Source organism: Talpa europaea (genome assembly GCF_964194135.1).
Source record: "Talpa europaea genome assembly, chromosome: 10".
NCBI classification, from domain to species: domain Eukaryota; kingdom Metazoa; phylum Chordata; class Mammalia; order Eulipotyphla; family Talpidae; genus Talpa; species Talpa europaea.
The window spans coordinates 71,888,969-71,906,540 of record NC_140077.1 but is presented as its reverse complement, the minus strand read 5'-3'; the positions used below and the strand labels follow the sequence as shown (position 1 = coordinate 71,906,540).

Genomic DNA, 17,572 nt, shown 5'->3' with positions numbered 1-17,572 from the left:
GCCCCCCTAAAAGTGTCTCTGGTTCATAGTTTTCTGTTGATTTTGATTTTCACTTTCTTATATTCATTTTCCTGGTCCCTTATTTAAGTTCTCTAGATTCCTGCTATGAGTGAGACCATCCGGTGTTTTTCTTTTTCTTTTTGGCTTATTTCGCTGAGCATGATCCCTTCCAGTGCCATCCATGTTGCTGCAAATGGCATGTGTTTATCTTTTTTGAATGCTGAGTAATATTCCATGGTGTATATGTACCACATCTTCTTGATCCAGTCATCTATTTTTGGGCATTTGGGTTGTTTCCAAAGCTTAGCTATTGTAAACAATGCTGCCATAAACATAGGGGTGCAGGTGTTCTTTGGAATTGATGTTTCTGTGTCCTTTGGGTAAATACCTAGGAGTGGAATTGCTGGATCACATGGAAGCTCTATGTTTAGTAGGTCCAGAAATCTCCACACAGCTCTCCATAGTGGTTGGACCAGTTTGCACTCCCACCAACAGTGCAGAAGAGTTCCTTTTTCTCCACACCCTCGCCAACATTTGTTGTTGCTAGTTTTTTTAATATGTGCCATTCTCACTGGTGTAAGATGGTATCTCATGGTAGGAAAACATGAGATTATTGATTCTCAGTAGAGAACATGGCTCACGGGCTCTTGTCAGGAGGTGGCGGGTTTGCAATGCTGCTGGCGTGGTGTGAGGGACCCAGCTCCACTCACCGTGCCCACCCACTCAGAGCGGCGGGCAGGCCGGGGCCTCGGTGACACAGCTTCTAACTGGTCTCCTGTTCCTTTTGTTTCCCGCTGTCCCTCTCACCCACAGTGGGATGCCTTCTCCATCCCCGAGCTCCAGAACTTCCTAACAATCCTGGAAAAAGAAGAACAGGACAAAATCCAGCAAGTGCAGAAGAAGTACGACAAGTTTAGGCAGAAACTGGAGGAGGCCTTAAGAGGATGCCAGGGCAAACCCGGCTAACCAGTCCTGCTTCCTCCTCCCTGGTGCCCATGGATTTATTTTTATTTTATTATTTTGCAATAGACACTTTTTCTCAGGACACCGCTGGTGGTGCGTGTGCCTGCCCTGCAGCTCCGATGTGGCATAGACTCCCGGTGGGCACGTGGGCGCCACCCGCCGCCTAGGCCAAGGGGCGGCCTCTGTGAGAGCGCCATGCCCCTGCACCACCCGCAAGGCTCCCACCAGCTGGAACCATCACCCCAGTCGGCAAAGGAAAGGAGGAAGGTCTCAGACCTGCGTGTTCTTTTGCTGGCTTCGTCTTCCTCAGTTTTTCTTATTTGCCACCATCATTTCTTTATTTATGAGTTGAAGGTGTCGGATCCTCCTTCCGCAGGTCTGAGCTAACCCCAGAAAGCAGGATCATGCTCCCTCACTGTCTGAAAGGGGGCTCATGACGCCACTGGCCCTGGCTGCTGCAGCAAGTAGCACCAAAGTGGGGGTCACCTGACCTGTGGAGGAGCCGCCATCTGCCCTGGCCCTGGTCACCCAAGTCTGCTGATGTGGAAACCCAAAGGGGTTATGTTTCTGCCCTTGAGTGTCCTTAGCCACATCTTCATCACCAATGGTCTCTTTTTGTTGCAAGTTTGCATTTAATATTGCCATCGTCCTCAGTGTTTCCCACAAAAGGAAACCAGCCATCTATCATTTACACAGTCTCTTCTGTGGAAATCAGCTACAGAAAGCCAAAAAGCTTGGAGCTATGTCCGAGCTGTCTCCGTCTCCCCCTCCTCTCCACCCTTGCTGGAAAGCATGGGAGGGCCTGGCTGCCTCGGTTTCCCCACGGCCTCCAGCACTGCCTCTCTCCTCCCAGTGAGACTCTGGACTCTGCAGGTTGCAGGGAAGGCTGCCTCCCCCTCGCCACCATGGAGTCTTCTGCTCAGAAGCCTGGCCGGCCCCTGGCACTGTGCTCGGTGCGCCCGTGGGCCTGGCCGCCCGCTGACCTCAGTGCCTTTTTGTTTGCAGAAGGAGACAGGAGCAGCATGTGTGTGTGTGCGCTTGAGGCTCTGCTGCTGGCTTGCTCCTGTCGGGAAGTGGACAACAGCGGAGTGGGGGACAAGGCCAGGAGAGCCCTACCTCCAGTACGGGGCAAGGGGCACAGGCCTCTTCCCCACCTGAGGCCCTGGACTTGGACTTCTAATAAGTAATAGCAAACCGCATTGACTGGGAAGAGCGGATTCCCAATTATTTGTCCTGGCTCCTTGTTTAGATTCAAGCTGGAACTAGCCAAACCATCCAGGCTGGGGGCTGGGCTGCGGGCTCTGATGCAGAGGGCCGGGACTTCTCACTTTCAAAGCAAGGCCAGTTTTCCCATTTAGCCCTGACGCCATTTCTTTGCTGTCCTCTGCCTTCCCAAGTCCCTCTTGGAGCAGGTCAAGCCCGAGCTGCTTCGTGTAGCCTCTGAAGTTCCCTCCCTGACCCTTGCCGAGTCCACACCGCCTTGGATCCCAGAAGGAATGCTGACCCCAGTCATACAAACTGTGTGTCGTCCTCAGAGCTGCAAAAGTGAGAGAAGCTAGCAGCCTTAAAAGACTTCTAAAAATCTTTTAAAACCACAGAAACCCTAGTTACCTGCCATCTCATGCTCAGCCTTATCACTTCCCTTCCTTGAAAGCTCTCTCTCCCTGAAGGTTATGACAGGGAGGGCAGAGACGACTTTCCCTCCACGCTGCATGAGTAGAAGGCACGGCTCTACTGCCACGCTGTGAATGCTGCTGAGAACCTCCCTCTAGTGGGGATGGCTATTTTATTTTTAAGAAGGAAAAACTAAGTCATGTACATATATACATAAAGGCATATCTCTCTATGTAAAGAGGTGTTTATGAATTGAGAAAATGATGGGAAAATTCAGACTTCATCTCAAGCACAGTTAGACCCAGGCCCCACCTGAGGTCTGAGTCTCCAAGGAAAGTACGTCAAGTTCGCTGCGCCACCCTGGGTGGGTGCAATGCTGGCAGTGCCTTCTATCATTGTGTCGCTCAGTGTCCCAGTGAGTGTTTTGAGGTATTTTCTTTTAAATGTGTTTCTTATCTCGGTTTTGAAAAAAGTAATAAAAGCTTGTTGCAAAAACGATTCCGACTGGAGACGTGTCCCTTCACCCTCTTATGGAAATTGGGAACTGGAGAGGGGGCGCGACAGCAGCAGGCAGGCTTCTCTTGAAACACAGCAATGAATGGTACTGAGCAAATGATTTTTTTTTAAAGATTTATTTATTTATGCATACCTGGGGTGCAGGCCAGAGGTGAGGGGGGGGTGAGAGGATTCACCAGAGACAGAGTGGGGAGCAGAACAGGCAGTTCTACTGAAATACACTGCTGAGGGGAGCAGCAGGTGAGACAGGATTGGTCTGCCGCGCTATGTGGGTCAGCTCCCTGGCCGGCTGGGGATAGAACTTGTGCTGCAATGGATGGAGAGAGATAGCTTGATAGCGCTGTTAACCCCTGCGCCACCAGGGAGGCCCCTGAGCAAATAAATTCAAGAAAATTGTCTAAAGGCACGGTTGATGGGTGCTGCCCGGTGACCAGCTATTCTGTCTCCACAGAGCTGGAGCAGAAAGGAACTTATGACAGAGAGAGAGACTGAGCTAGCAAAGAGGAAGGGCTTTTTGGAGCTCAAGACAAGCTACTGAGGTAGTGGCGATTCTTCCAGTTCTAGAATAAAGTGAGATAGATAGGAATGTGTCTTGGAAAGTTTGAGTTCCTCACCTGGGAGAAGGCTAGATTCAAGGACCAAACCGGTTCCTTTCGCTTTAGTATTACCCAGCTTCATCAAAGGAACCTCAGTCCTCGTGGAAACAACCACACAGAAAACAAAAGTCATTAAAAGGAAGTTCTTGCCTCCTCCCCGGCACAGATCCCAACTCAGCACAGGCTCCTCAGAGCCCGTTCAGCTCGCCCCACCTCCCTGTCTATTCACATTCTTATAATTGTCCAAGAACCGGCATGACTTAACATCTGGCCACCTAAGCCTCCAGAGGCATATCTTTCAATACTTTTGCCAAAACCTAGAATCCCAGAAGTGAACCCAAGTGTTCGCTTTGACACTCATTTGGTTACAGTGTGAGGTCACTAAGTTCAAAGTTGTTAAGTTTGACCTTGATTTTATAGATATACACACTTAGAGTTTGGCTTAGCACTTAGGAAAAAGAATGCATGATACAGCCTACCTTTCTCCTGCCTTTCTGCGTGTACCTATGGTATTCACAGGAGGACAGGGAAGATGACTCAATAAAAATGTGTCATCATTACTGAAAAAACATTATTCCAAACACAGGTCTCGATAGCACTGTCACAGAGCAGAATCTGAGTGAAAGCACAAGTCAGAGGAGCTAGACCTGGCCCCACCACTTGCTGGCTTTGGATCCAGCAGGGATTAACAAAGCAAGACACGACCTCTCTGAGCCTCCAATCCCTTCAAGATTGTGTAGAACCATCAGGTTTGTGAAAGGACTTTATAACGTACTTCATGTTATTTGTATTCATATTAACATCATTTCATTATTACGATATAGTCTGTCCTCCCTCAGCTCAAACTCGGGCTGTCCAAAGGTTTTGTTGCATTAAAGTTCTGTTTGGGCTAAATGTCTAGAAACGCTTTCTCAGTTCCGTTTGCTCAGGCCAGCAGAGAGAGGACATGAAGTTTCCTATGGAGGTCACAGGTGAAAAGGCCTAGCTGGGCTTAATAACAAGATAGGAGCTGTCTCACACTTGTTTTCAAATCCATCCCTTCCTTTTCAAACTCCAGCTGAATAATTTGTGGGTATTTTCAAGTCTTTCTTATCTCGGTTTTTTTAAAGATGAAAGAGAAAAAAGGAAGTAAATTGAAGTTCCCCAACCTCTTGGTAGTTCAGCTCAGCCCTTATCCCTCCTATTGCACAGGGGTTGCTCTGGTCACCGAGAGGCCTCCGGCTAACTGAGCAGGGACAGAGCAGTGGCTCTGAACTTTTCTGCCCTTAGTGATCCCTTTGGGGAATCTGACAGCAGTGAACTCGCTTAGGAAAATGATCTCACAAAATCTTGTGCACCATTTCAGGGAGTTTATGGACCCTCCAATGACCAGGGAAAGGCCACTTCCATGAGCCCAGGGATTGGGCGGGTGAGACGCTTCACTGTGGACACATCACAGCTACCACGGTGTGTGCGGCCTTGGGAAAGGCCCCAGCATTGGGGAAGAATCGTGTCCCATGCCATGCATGGCCTAAGTGCTTTTCTTGTTTCTTATTTCTAGTGAGACTAAATTCCGCTGCAATTTTAGGATGAATTCTTTCTTTTGTTGTCTTGGTTGAGAGAATAGCTAGGTTCTGTTTTCCATCAGAATAACCCCTTAGAGACTGGTGGAACTATTTTTTGGGTGAGGTGAGATAGTAGGAACAGATGAGCAGGAGGCTGTGACTTTAAAAACAGGAAGGCCCCACCTGTCTGAACTTTGAATGGGTTGTTTGGCCATGAAAGGAGGGAGGATCTAAACCACTGAAACCACGCGCGTGGAAAAGGTTCTCCAGAACAGCCTCTTCTGCTGATTTAAAATGCTTACGGTTAGAAAATTTAGCACAACATTGTAACTAAGTAGAGGAAACAAGAGGCAAAACAGATTTAGATGAGAATAAAAATTTATTTTGGTAAATAATTATATTTTTTTATTTGCAAAAGCTGAAAATGCTCATATAAATTACCAGCCCAGAGCTTGGATTTCTACTGGAACCACTTTATAAAACAAGGGTCTGTCACTTCTTCTTACCAGGCTTGGAGGCCTTTTCTAGGCCTTGGATGTGTTTTCGAGGAAGCTGATACTCTTCTACAATGCAAAAAAGTAGAAACTCCTCAGTGGTGTGCAGCCTACTTCCCCTCTGTATCACAGCGTCACTCCTTTGGTCCCAAGCCCCAGGGGCCGGGTCAGCAAAGGTGGCTCAGCTCACCTCCCAGCCTCACCCACCACCCCCCTTGCCCCCCACTCCCCGCACTCATTCCACTGTCCAGCCTCTGTTTAAACCACTTCCACCAAGAGTTTTGCTCTTCTGTATGCAGCTCAAACTCGACTCCTACGGGAAGCCTTCAGGGACCACCATCTGCCCTTACACCTCCAGGCCTACATGTGTTTTTCAGTAGTTTTCACTTTCTAGGTGCACTTCAGGCATTTAGAATGTCCTCATGGGAATGTGTGTGATTGGGTCAAGTCAGGTGTTTGTCTATGCTCCCCCCAAGTCTTCCAGCACTTCATATGGGTCTTCATTAAAAGGAGCTCAACTCTAAAAGTTAACTGCCAGGTACTACCATAGCCCGTGCAATACATTTGACTTCTGAGTACTTATTATATACCAGACCTGAGAATGAAAACGTAAGGTCTCTGCCTCAAGGCACTCATCAGCAGGATTTTAGACATTAGAAAAAAATTAGCCAAGTTGCATACACTAGCCGGAAACAGAAACACAAATGGAAAGTGCGATGCCAGCAATTTTTAAAATACTAATTTAAGGAAACTCAGAAAAAAGGGGACAAGCTCTGAAACAGGCTTCCTGTTACCCATGAGCTGGGCCAATGTCAGGCAGATTTGGGTTGTGGGTGGGCACCCCAGTGTGGAGGTGCACAGTGGACTCGGGGAACAGCACAGCTGAGGGGGATGTGGAAGCTACCAGAGAGCCTCAAGGGAAGACCGGGGTCAGGAAGGGTTGTGCTTGTTGAGCTTAGATTATTCTGAAAGCACTGAAGAGGCAGAAAGTTTTTTAGAGGGCAGTGATGTAATCACATTTGTTTCTGAAAGCTGGCTCAGGCAGAGACTGGGAGGACAGTTCGAACTGAGGACAAACTGGAGACTGAGTGACCCAGAGCTGGGAGAAAGAACTCAGGCTCTGGAGTCGACAAAACAAAGCTAATAGCCCAGTTCCAGGGCTCAGCAGCTAGGTATCTCAGGGCAAGATCCTCTCTGACCCTTCATATGCCAAACAAACAATTCTGTACCCCCTGCGGTACAGAAGGGGCGTGCCTGCACGAGCCCAGTGAGGGCCTGGCACAGCCTGGAGCGCAACAACTGCTTTATGTCTTACTAGAGAAGGGCAAACCAGAGAGAACACTACTTTGAGGTATGGCAGGGAGAGCAATGAATTTGGGATCAGGCCCAAACATCTGTCATTTGTTCCACTGCCTGCTGACCGCTGAAGCTCTTCGGCCATCTAAATCTATCAACTGGAGTCAGCTGAGTCAGCTGAAAGGTGTTTGCCAGGTTAGACCAACATTTCTGCTTCTGTAGGGTGGATGCTCACCAAGCAGCAGCCGGCTGAGGTGGTGGACCTGATTTCCCTGGATCTGGACCTGCAGGCTGTCCTTGGTGCCGGGGGCAGACGTGACAGTGGTGCTGGCTTGGCATCGCTGCTGGAGGACGGCCGCCACTGAGCACGGGTCCAGACCATAGGCTTCCAGGTTCCGGACCACAGTCACCTGTGGGGATGGGGCGGGAGACTGACGGGGGGAGCGGATGGCATGCCAGCCCTCAGGGCAGCCCCCTAGCCCACTATGTTCACCATCCCTATAACCATCAACGTCCAAATCATTAATTTTTGTACTTCTAAATTGATTCTTTCTACCCCATCCAAAAATATGTGTTATATAATTTAGTGGGATACTCTCTATTCCCACATATAAAACAAAGTGTTTAAAAAGGTTTTTTTATTATTATGGGAAATTAAAAATATAAATAAAAGTAGAACAGTATGATGAGCTCGCGTGTATCCCTCACCAACTTTAACAATGATAAACTCTTGTTGGCAACTCTGATTCACCTCTAGCCCTGTTCTCCTCCCTCCCCACTTTATTTATTTTTTAATTTTTGCGTAGAACTGGGGTATAGGCCAGAGGCACGCGGGGTGTCGGAGCAGAAAGAAGATTCACTGGAGACAGAGTGGGGAGCAGAACAGGTGGAGCTACTGAAATACACTGCTGAGGGGAGCTGCAGGTGAGACAGGAAAGGTCTGCTGCACCATGTGGGTCAGCAACCTGGCCGGGATCGAACTCAGGCCATATTGGTGATAGTGCTGAGACTCAACCCCTAGATCACCAGGGAGGCCCCCCCCCCCCTTGTTTCTTTAAAAAAAGAGTTCTCCCTGACTCATGCCCAAAGATGGAGAAGTGTGTTACTATTGGGGTAGGCTGGGGAGAGCTGCTTTCAATAAAGTCTACAAATACCCTTAAGCTTGTCGAGGGATCCAGACCAGAGAGAGATGGTCCAGGTCATATTGATGCCAAGCCCTATCTGAGGCTTGAACCCCAACTATTGATACATCTTCTTTGTAATAACTGGTCATTTAATCTTTGCTTGCAGACCTGCAGAAAACAACTCACTATTTTAGGAAACAACAATTTCAATTTTGGACAATTCTAATTGTTACTATTAATTTTTTAATTAACGCTTAAATAAGTTAATATACATAGAAATTGCTTGGTACAGTGTCTGGCACATAATCACACACTCCAGAATAGCAGCTATTGTTAAGTGTTATTAAGGTTTTCATTACCGGTTCTCATTCATTGATGTTTATATATCAAGAAGTATTCTAAGTGCTTGACCTATGCAGATTCCTTCATTTGATCCTCACAATGCTTTGTAACGTAGGTATTACCCTCATTTAACTTGATCAAGGTCAAGCATTGAGGCAAAGGCCGATTGGAACCCAGGTCTCTAATTTCAAAGCCCATGCTCATCACAATACAAAGTTAGAAAGTGCTTTATTTTGAACCCAAGTCTGTCCTACTGAGATTTCTATCCAATAATCCTATTTCTGTCTCTCAAGGACTACAGAATAAGTGAGTTCCTTTTCTCAAGGACAGCAGCTTTTCATCTATTTGAGAATAGATGTAATACGTTCGCTGTAACTTTGCGTTGCCAAGCCAAACACACTCTGTCCTTTCAGTGACTCTACAAGTTATTTTAACTGGCAAGGCCCAAGAGGCAACATAATAAGCAATAGCTGAAAGCCCAGAACATGATTCTAAGAAAAAAATAAAATCTGTTTACTCTTGGAATCAGGCTCCAGCAAGTTTCCTAAACCAAAATCCTACAGGGCAGTGAATGGCCAGCGTGGCCAGCATCATACCACACCCAGCCAGCCGCTCAAACACGACGCTTCATCAGTAACCTCCGCAGTGTCTGAAGCCAATTTAAAGCCCTCCAGTTATATTCGAGAGGCTCGAGTCTAGCACAGACACTAAGACTATCTTGTTAAAATCACCTTTTTATTAGAAGCTCTCTGTGCCAGAGTGATGTCAATTGGGCAGATTTTCCCTTTCCTCACAATGGGCTCTTGTCCGGGAAAGGTCACTTGATAGGCAGGCTGTAATTTTTCCAAACATCTGAAACAGGATTTAATAGTTGTAGACTGATAAAGTCAAGAGAAACCATTTCCTTCTACCCCGTGTGAGCAGGCAGTGGGAACAGGCTGGTCTTGGGGGCAGTGGCTGGCCCTGGGCTGCACATTGGCGTCACTCCATCAGCAGGGAGTCAGAACCCCACCCCACACAGGTTAAGAGGTAAGAACCTCTCACCAGGTATATGGATTTTTTAAAAGCTCCCAAAAATGCAGACAAATTGAGACCCACTGATTCCAGGAAGGGAACATCACTACTCAAGCCCCTGGGAGCTGTCTGCTGCCTGTCCTCCTGAGACCCCGCCCCAGGCAGCATCTAGGGTTTGCCACCTGACTCCAGATTCTACCTGACAAGTTTCTGACATGTTTGAATAATACATATCCCATGAGAACACCTTCCCCACAAGCAATTTCTGCCTTTCATCTAACAGCATTTTTCATTTTCTATACATGGGGACCAACAAACCCTTCTTACAAAGGGCCGGTCAGGGACTCTCAGGCTTTGAAGGCCACATGGTCTCTGCTGGAACTACTCAGCTCTGCTCCTGTAACACAGGCAGCCCACAGACAATGCACAGTAGCACATAACTGAGGGTGAGACTGTGCCTGCAAAACCGTATTTATAAACAAGAGCAGCAGGGTGGTCTTGGCCCAGAGCTGAAACTTGCTAATTCCTGACACAAACTATTTCAGTTTTGGTTCTGTGGAAAACAAGAATCTTTCCTTTGAAGAGTTTAAGACATTCCTCCCCCACCTTCCCCACAGCATTCTTCCTTCTTTGTGCTTCTAAATCTTTTTGAAGTTCTTATGTTTGATTAATAGCCCTTCTCCCTTTCCCTCTCAAGTTCCCCTGCATTGTGTTGATCTGAATTGTTCCCAAGACCTTCTATATCAGAATTCTACCCAAACCTGTTTATGGAACCCAATAAAGACTGTTACAATCTAAAGTTCCACATAACATACATGAAGGGGAGAGGGCTGAGGCCCTGGAGAGGGCCTGTGGTTCCCACTACCTGGTCAGGAGACTGTCCCACGGAAGCTTCACTACTGTGTGCTGTTCATCTTTCTCTAAGATGCAGTCACAAAGGATGGGATCCAATTTCACGAGACTAAAGGGAGAGAAGCAGCAATAAAGAAACCCCTGCCCTACTTCCTCTGACCGAAGGATCAATTTAGGAATCATCTTAGATTTCCCGTCATCATTCAGAATTATTAGAATTGGAGGACACAGCCCATAAAACAATTTGCTCTTCAGATGGTTCAAGTACACATTCTAGGACAAGGGAGCGTCAGGGGTGGAGGGGAAGAATGGGTGGGTATTCCTGGTCCAGTTCTGCTTCTAACAAACCAGATTATCAGTCTGAGAGCTCCACCCTTCATACCATGAGGCTCTTTTGAAAGTAAAAAGTAAATCAAAAACATTAAAAAACAGTGAAGGTAGTTTACCTTCTGTATCCAATTATTTAAAAAATAGAGAATACTACCAAAAGCTACAAAGACGTCAGCAAAATTTTTGAAACTTTGTATCTTATTGCTCATACCAGAGTCTGACCTGAAAATGTCAGGGTATACCTGAGATAATTTTGCCCAGTCTACAGTCAAGGTTGACAGCATATATGCATCTGAACACCCTAGAAAATAACTAGGTGCCCATGGCTCATGGTTTAGAAGCCATTGGTCTTACTTATGTCTAAGACTGTGACCTCCTCTACCACCCTCCATCCTAGACTCCTATAGATGTGTCTAAGTCTGTTAAAAAATAACACCTAACAAGACAAACACAGCTCTCCTCCCCGTTCACTCACTTTTTGTTGTCTGCATCAACTAGGTCATTTTTCTTGGCGTAGTCAATGACGATCGTCCGGACCTCGCTGCCCTCAAGAGTGCTCCCCTTCCTAGGTGAGGGGAAGCGACCTGGGTTAGCGCACGCTGTGTGGAGACCAACTGCCAGTGTCCAGACTTACTCCCTGCTCGGCAGGGTACCTTCCTCAGCTTTTTGACCTCTACTTTGTTCCCTTTCCCTGACTGAGGCCATCAGGACTGTGTGGGTGTAATCACAAGCAGAAAAGAGAGAGGTCTCATTCACCTAGTTCAGAGCCTCTTCCCAGGAAGGAGACATGAAGCGGATCTGGGAGAAAAGGAAACTGGAGCAGAGCAGGCTTGCCCATCACAGAAGACACTACTCAGGCTGAGAACTACAGGCCAGGACACCAAGCAGGCAGAAGAGGGCTGCTCTCCAAAAACTCACTTGTGGCCAGACTCCTGGAAGAGCAGGGTCATGCTGGCTGGGACACAGTAGAGGGATTTTATATCTGGAGGGTGATAGGGCTGTTCCCTGCTACCCTCCTGGACAGTCTGGGAAGTCGGGGAGGGCTCGGGTATGACGAAAGATGTGATCCTAAAACCCAGCAGAAGGAAAGAAAAAACACATTTTATACTACGTCTCACCAACTCCCAGTCCAAGGCCCAGGAGCCCTGGGGCCAGCTGGCTGTGGTGACCAGGCCCCTGCACTCACCTCGGGTGCTTCCAGTCCACAGCCACAATGCTCTCCACCCCTTTGCTCAGCTCCTTCACCTGTATAATCTGCTCCTGCTGCATTTGCTGCAGGAACTTAGAGAGCTAAGGGAGAGAGGGCAGTGGTAGGGACTTCATCGATTCCACACACACACTAAGCACCTATGACGTGCCAGCAGCGAGACATCCTAGGGAGGGGTGCGTGACAGGCCCTGCCTTTAACAAACTTGGACCTGGGAGGCCCCCATCTGAGGGCAGGGGAGTGAGACGCTGCTGGAGGCTAACTAGTGGTGACACCTTTCAGAACCCTGGTCAGACATAAAGGGGCTGAATGGAGAGAGAGAGGGTGGGGGGTGCCCGACCAACCACCTCAGCCCATGGAGTTTTCGTCCCCCCCTTGTACCTGCAATCAAAAAGCTTAATTCTAGTCTGAGCCCTGTAGACAGGGCTTTCCCAATGTCCATCGGCGCATGTCACGTGTGCCCCTACACGACCCTGCGTGGCTATGCAGAGAAGGCGCCTGCTTACCTTTTTGTAGCTCGACTTTTTTACATCCAACTGTCGTCCTTCAGGGCTGACGGCAGATGGAAAAGGCGAGTTAACAAGGAGTCACTCCCTCAGCCTCCCCCACACTCTCCCCAGGGCCACTGTTCCATTCTTGGCCCACTAGTGGCATCCAAGCGGTGAGCCGATGTGGCCGCACTGGAACACTGCTGTCCAACTGACCTTGCAGTAAAGATGGAAGGTTCTTGATCTGTTTCGTCAATGGTAGCCCTAGCCACATGTGGCCAGCAAGCACCGGAAATGTAAGGTGATGCAGAACTTGAATTCTAAATTTTAATTAATTTAAATTTAAATAGCCACCTGCGGCTAGTGGCTACTGTATCAGGTAACAGCTTTAGATGCCTCTCAAACTAGAAACCCTCTGTGGCCTCAAAATTTCACTACAAGGTAAACCTTCCCAACACCAAGCTCTTTGGACAGTTAGAACAAGATTTGGCGCACTCCATCCTGAAGGCCAAATGTGGCCACACCCGTCCATCTATGGTCAGTGGCTGCCTTGCCGCGACAACGGCAGGGGTGAGCAGCTGCACTGGAGACTGCATGACCTGCAAAACCTGAAATATGAATTATTTATTATCTGGCTCCTGACACAGAAAGTCTGCTAGCCTCTCCTTGTTCTAGGGCAGGCTCCTGATGGAACCTGACCTCTTTCCCTCTCCCTAGAACTTGCAGTGCGATTCATAAGGAGCCCTTCCAGAACACACCCTGGTGAAAACCTCTATCTTAGAGAAGTATCTAGGATCCTTTTCCCACTTACCCACAACACAGCAAGGTCAGGAAAATTATCGAGTATCCTGCCACACACCCCAGGCCCTACACTTGTGACTTAAAGGAGCCCATATACAAATAGAATTACATTAAAACCATTTTCGAAAAACAGAACAAAATTCTCAAAAAAGAAAAAAAATTCAGTCTCAGGGAAAGTGTCCTGGCATCATAATATTTATTGGGTGCTTATTAACTGTCAGGTTATATAATAGTGACAACAACCCTACAAATGCTGGAAATTAGGGCTCAGAGAAGCTCAGGAACGAGCTCAAATCTATGTTGCCCCAACACTCTGGGGACGAGCATTGAGCCCAGATGGCTCTGTCTTCCAAGTCGGGTTCTAGCCCCACATCCTCCTCCCTCTCCTGGCAGCTTGCGTTTGGGGCGGGGTGGGGGCTCACACTGATTCGTTCTGACACAACCTAATCTGGAGACGCATGAGGTAGGATGAATGTCCCAGGATCTTTCTGGACAGGACATGCTGCCCAATTTATGAGAGTGAGCCCAACCTCCCCGAGCAGAGGCAATGCTTTAAATTCCTCAAGCTCTTTTTACCAGTTACTATCAGCATTTCCAAAACTCAGAGCCTAGTCTATGCCAGATGAACCTTCCACTCCATCCTTCCCCAGCGTGTCCCTCCACCAGATCCCCCATCAGCCCTGCCCCTTGACCTCCAGCCCCCACCCCACCCCCTGTGCCTCCATACCAGCAGGAGAACATGTGGCTGCCAAGAAAAGTGCTGGTGAGTAAAGGGAGGTCAGCCTTTTTGACACGGCACTTCAAAGCGTGCAAGAAGCATCGCTGCAATAGCTCATCCATTTGCTCTGCAAGGAACAGACAGGAACCATATTCTTTGTGAGGGACACAGAAAGTCTGTGCAGCTCAAGAAAACTCCCCTTCAACTCCAGACCCAGCTCACCCCCGCCCTGGAAGAATCCCTCCCAGGTGCTGAAGCGCCCACACTCTCTTGAACACTGAGCCTGTGAAGAGGGCTGACCACAGAGTAGGGGCCAGATGCATGGTCCCGGGCCAGGACTGCCAGAGAAATCAGAGCCACAAGAAACTCTGGGGGGCTCTGGAGCTGGAAAGGGTCCAAATGCACAGGCAGACTGGCACTCAAGAAGGCCCGACTTAGGTAAGAAAGACTCCCAGGTAAGACGTCAAGGGGCTGTTGCTGCACCTATCCCCACCAAGATTGAGGCCTTTCCCCTTCTCTCTAGTCTGAAGCAGAGCAGAGCCCTTCAGTCTCCCATCCAGAAGGCAGAGGATGGGTCCCTCTCCTGCCAGAGTTATACCTTGAAGGGTCTTGCTGTCTGTGGGCTCAGAGTTCAAGCTCCCGACATTAGGGTCTTCTGCGGCTTCTAATGGGGACTTCTCCCCACATATTTGATGAATCTCCCCATTTTCATCCTCTCCCTCCAGGGTCAGATGCCTCATGTCTCCCTGCAGGGCGGAGTCTACCTGGACAGAGTCCTTCTCGTCACTGAGTTCTGGGGCAGCCAGGGTCAGTGGAGCGATGGAAGGTGGAGGGGACTTGTCTCCAGATCGCCTGGAAAAATCTCATGTCAGAAACACCAAGCAGCAGCCACAACACTCTCCAACCCTGGTCAGGTGCTCAGCCGGAAGTCCCGAGACAGTAAGGCCACAGCAGGCATCCAGGAGAAGGCAGAGAACCTGGACTCTCATCTCAACTCTATTTCCAATTCTGGGCTCAGAAAAGTGCCATGTCTCAGTTTCCTCATCTCTGAAATGGGGAGAGTAATTCTGGCCTCCTCCCTATCCCAAAGGAATAATAACACTATTAATAAGACATCCCGAGGCAGAGAACGATGAAACAAAAAGCAGTTAAAGAGAAGCCCCCCAAAGCATTTCCTTCATATGAGTTAAAAGCAATAAAACCATTTTGAATTAAAAAACAAAACTAAGGTTGTAATGCATCTGTTCAAACCAGTTTGGTGAAATACAAACCCGAGGCTCAGTGTCTACAGCAAAGCATAAACTGGACTCCTCAGGATTGCAAAATCAGTTGTATCTGTTAAATCAGAATGCAGCCTAACTTGCAGAGTGGAGACTAGGTACTACTAAGGTGCCACTAAGCCTCGGGAAGACAGGAAAGAGCAATGTCACGTGGTAGAGCATGCAGAGAGGTAAAGCAAAATGTTTTATCTCATCCAAGATTATGTAAATCACACTGAGTTTTCTCTAACAGCACAGCAAGGCTTATCAGTATTGCTCACAATGAGACCAGAGTGTCTGTTTAGGTCAGTCTGATGAGGCAAACGGCAGAACTGTTTTTTAAAATGGGGAGGGGGGAGGAAAATGAGACAGCCACTGATAAAACAGCTTGGACAATGTGAACTTGAATGCAGTAGCCCAGACTTACGGCCTAGGAGAACACTGGTGGGTAATCCCCAAATGTTTGCTAAAACATAAATTAGTAAGGTCCAGCAAAGCAGGGCTCGGACAACATTTATAAAAGGAATAAACTCTAAGAATGGGCTAAAAATAGAAGGATGAATCTTTAACAGGTCACAGTGGTTGGCCAAAAGAGCAGAGCTTGTGAGAAAAGCATCGTCTGATGCTTTGGTAAAACGTTAAGACAATAAACTGGTGTGGGGCTCCAGAAAGCAACTGAGAAAGTCTAGCCTCCACAGTGAGAGGTCTGATATGTGAAACATAAAAGAACAACATAAAAGTAATCAGGTTCTCACCCTGGTGCTGATTTAATTTGGATTCACGAGTGAGAACGCTGGAACTCTTCGTGGGGCCTAATGTGTGGCAGACCCGAGCCCTGCCCATAAAGACCACTGCGTGGGACAGAGAGAGAAGCCCTGGGGCCTAGGGTTCCACATCTCACTTAGAAAACCATCAACGTTCTCTCTAATTTCTTGTCCAAATAGGAAAAAAATCGTTTCTCCACATTTAGCAAGGAAATTAAAGTCTGGGGTCAACAAGTTGCTAAGGACACAGGAAGGACTGAAAGTCTCACTTCTGAATCTTAGGTCCTGTGCCCTCACCACCCATCCAATTCTTGGTAAAACAGAAGAAACAGGGCTTCCCTGGTGGCGCAGGGACTAAGTCTCAGCGATATCAAGCTATCACCAGCCACTGCGGCATGAGTTTGATTTTTGGCCTGAGAGCTGACCCACATGGCGCAGCAGACCTCTCCTCCTGTCACACCCTCTGCTCCCCTCAGCAATGTGTTTCAGTAGATCCACCTGTTCTGCTGTCTCTGCTGTCCCCACTGTCTCTGGTGAATCCTCTCACCCCCCACACCTCTGGCCTATACCTCAGTTCTTGTATGCATAAATAAATAAAAATAAAATCTTAAAAACTAAAAACAACAAAAGAAATGCTGAACCCACCACAGGTGATCCTGGTAGGTGTGGAGCACGGAGAAGCCCCTGCCCTTCAGGCCCGATGACAACATCTCAACTGTGGACATGGCAGCGACTGCAATGGCGACGGGAGCCCTGAGGAAGAGGTGGACAGAGACAAGGGTCAGGGCATCTGCTGGGTGGCTCGGCCTGGCCTCTCCTCAATGTGCTGAAAGCACCCTGGTTACAAATATGAAGTACCCACTTGTAGCACAAAACTAAACCCAATCTAGTCTCAATTTTCTTCAATTACCTATGACTTTTAAAAAATCCCTTTACCAAACATTCATCCTCTGAATGAGTAACTTCCCTGCTGACATTATCACTGTGTTTTTTTTACTCCTAGTGTGAATTATACCTAGGCAAGAAGAGGCAGGATATTTAAACTTCTCTTTCTTTCATTTAAAAATATAAATTACCTCCCCAACCTTAAAGACACAGCCATCTAGATACTGGATACCATAGGAAGAAAGACAAAATAAATAATAGAGCCAACTTTTTGTAACAAGCTTACTCTGTGTAACTACCACAGAACTAGGTGTGCCCAGAATATCAAAAACAATCACCTTTATAGTAACTACAGAACCTTGAGCTGGGCGGGAACTGTGTCAGCCCAGTGTTACTCAGACACTGCTCTCATTTTGCCTGTAAGGTTTGTGATGGGCTGGACTGCAGCAGAGGATCAGTCTCTGGTGAATCTTGGCCAAGTCACCTAGAGCAGTCCAGATCTAAGGGAGAAAGTTCAAGGGCAGAGTTCCCAACACCTGAACTTTAAAAACTGTTTGCTAAACCTCCTTGTCAATTACTGTGCCTACAAGTCAGTTCTCATGACAGAAATTTCAAATCTAGCTTGTCTCCCAGTTCCTAAAAGAGGGGTCTTTTTCATCTACCACTGGGTCAGTGGCTCAAAAATTTCAGTCTCGAATGTAACCTGTGTTTTCAATAAACCTCCTTATCCCCTTATTCCCTGCCACCAACTGCTCCCAAGCTTTA

General features: G+C 47.8%; 2 protein-coding genes across 4 annotated transcripts in view; one reads left to right on the top strand and one right to left on the bottom strand.

Annotated features, from left to right (window-relative positions):
* Positions 1–966, top strand: part of RASSF5 (Ras association domain family member 5) — a gene marked incomplete at both ends in the record, with an annotated part of 60,566 nt that extends 59,600 nt beyond the window's left edge. For both annotated transcript variants that reach the window (XM_084245943.1, XM_084245944.1), the window contains one exon: positions 814–966. In XM_084245943.1, coding sequence (XP_084102069.1) covers positions 814–966 — 153 coding nt within the window. The remainder of the gene's footprint in view (positions 1–813) is intronic.
* Positions 967–5,725: 4,759 nt separating this feature from the next.
* The window catches only part of EIF2D (eukaryotic translation initiation factor 2D), a gene marked incomplete at both ends in the record, with an annotated part of 15,152 nt that continues 3,305 nt past the window's right edge, over positions 5,726–17,572 (bottom strand). Inside the window, 11 exons of one of the 2 annotated variants that reach the window (XM_084244922.1) lie at positions 5,726–5,796; positions 7,259–7,433; positions 9,221–9,341; positions 10,369–10,464; positions 11,161–11,250; positions 11,604–11,753; positions 11,872–11,975; positions 12,399–12,444; positions 13,909–14,026; positions 14,498–14,751; positions 16,568–16,675. In XM_084244922.1, coding sequence (XP_084101048.1) covers positions 5,726–5,796; positions 7,259–7,433; positions 9,221–9,341; positions 10,369–10,464; positions 11,161–11,250; positions 11,604–11,753; positions 11,872–11,975; positions 12,399–12,444; positions 13,909–14,026; positions 14,498–14,751; positions 16,568–16,675 — 1,333 coding nt within the window. The remainder of the gene's footprint in view (positions 5,797–7,258; positions 7,434–9,220; positions 9,342–10,368; positions 10,465–11,160; positions 11,251–11,603; positions 11,754–11,871; positions 11,976–12,398; positions 12,445–13,908; positions 14,027–14,497; positions 14,752–16,567; positions 16,676–17,572) is intronic. The other variant, XM_084244923.1, reaches the window with a different exon arrangement.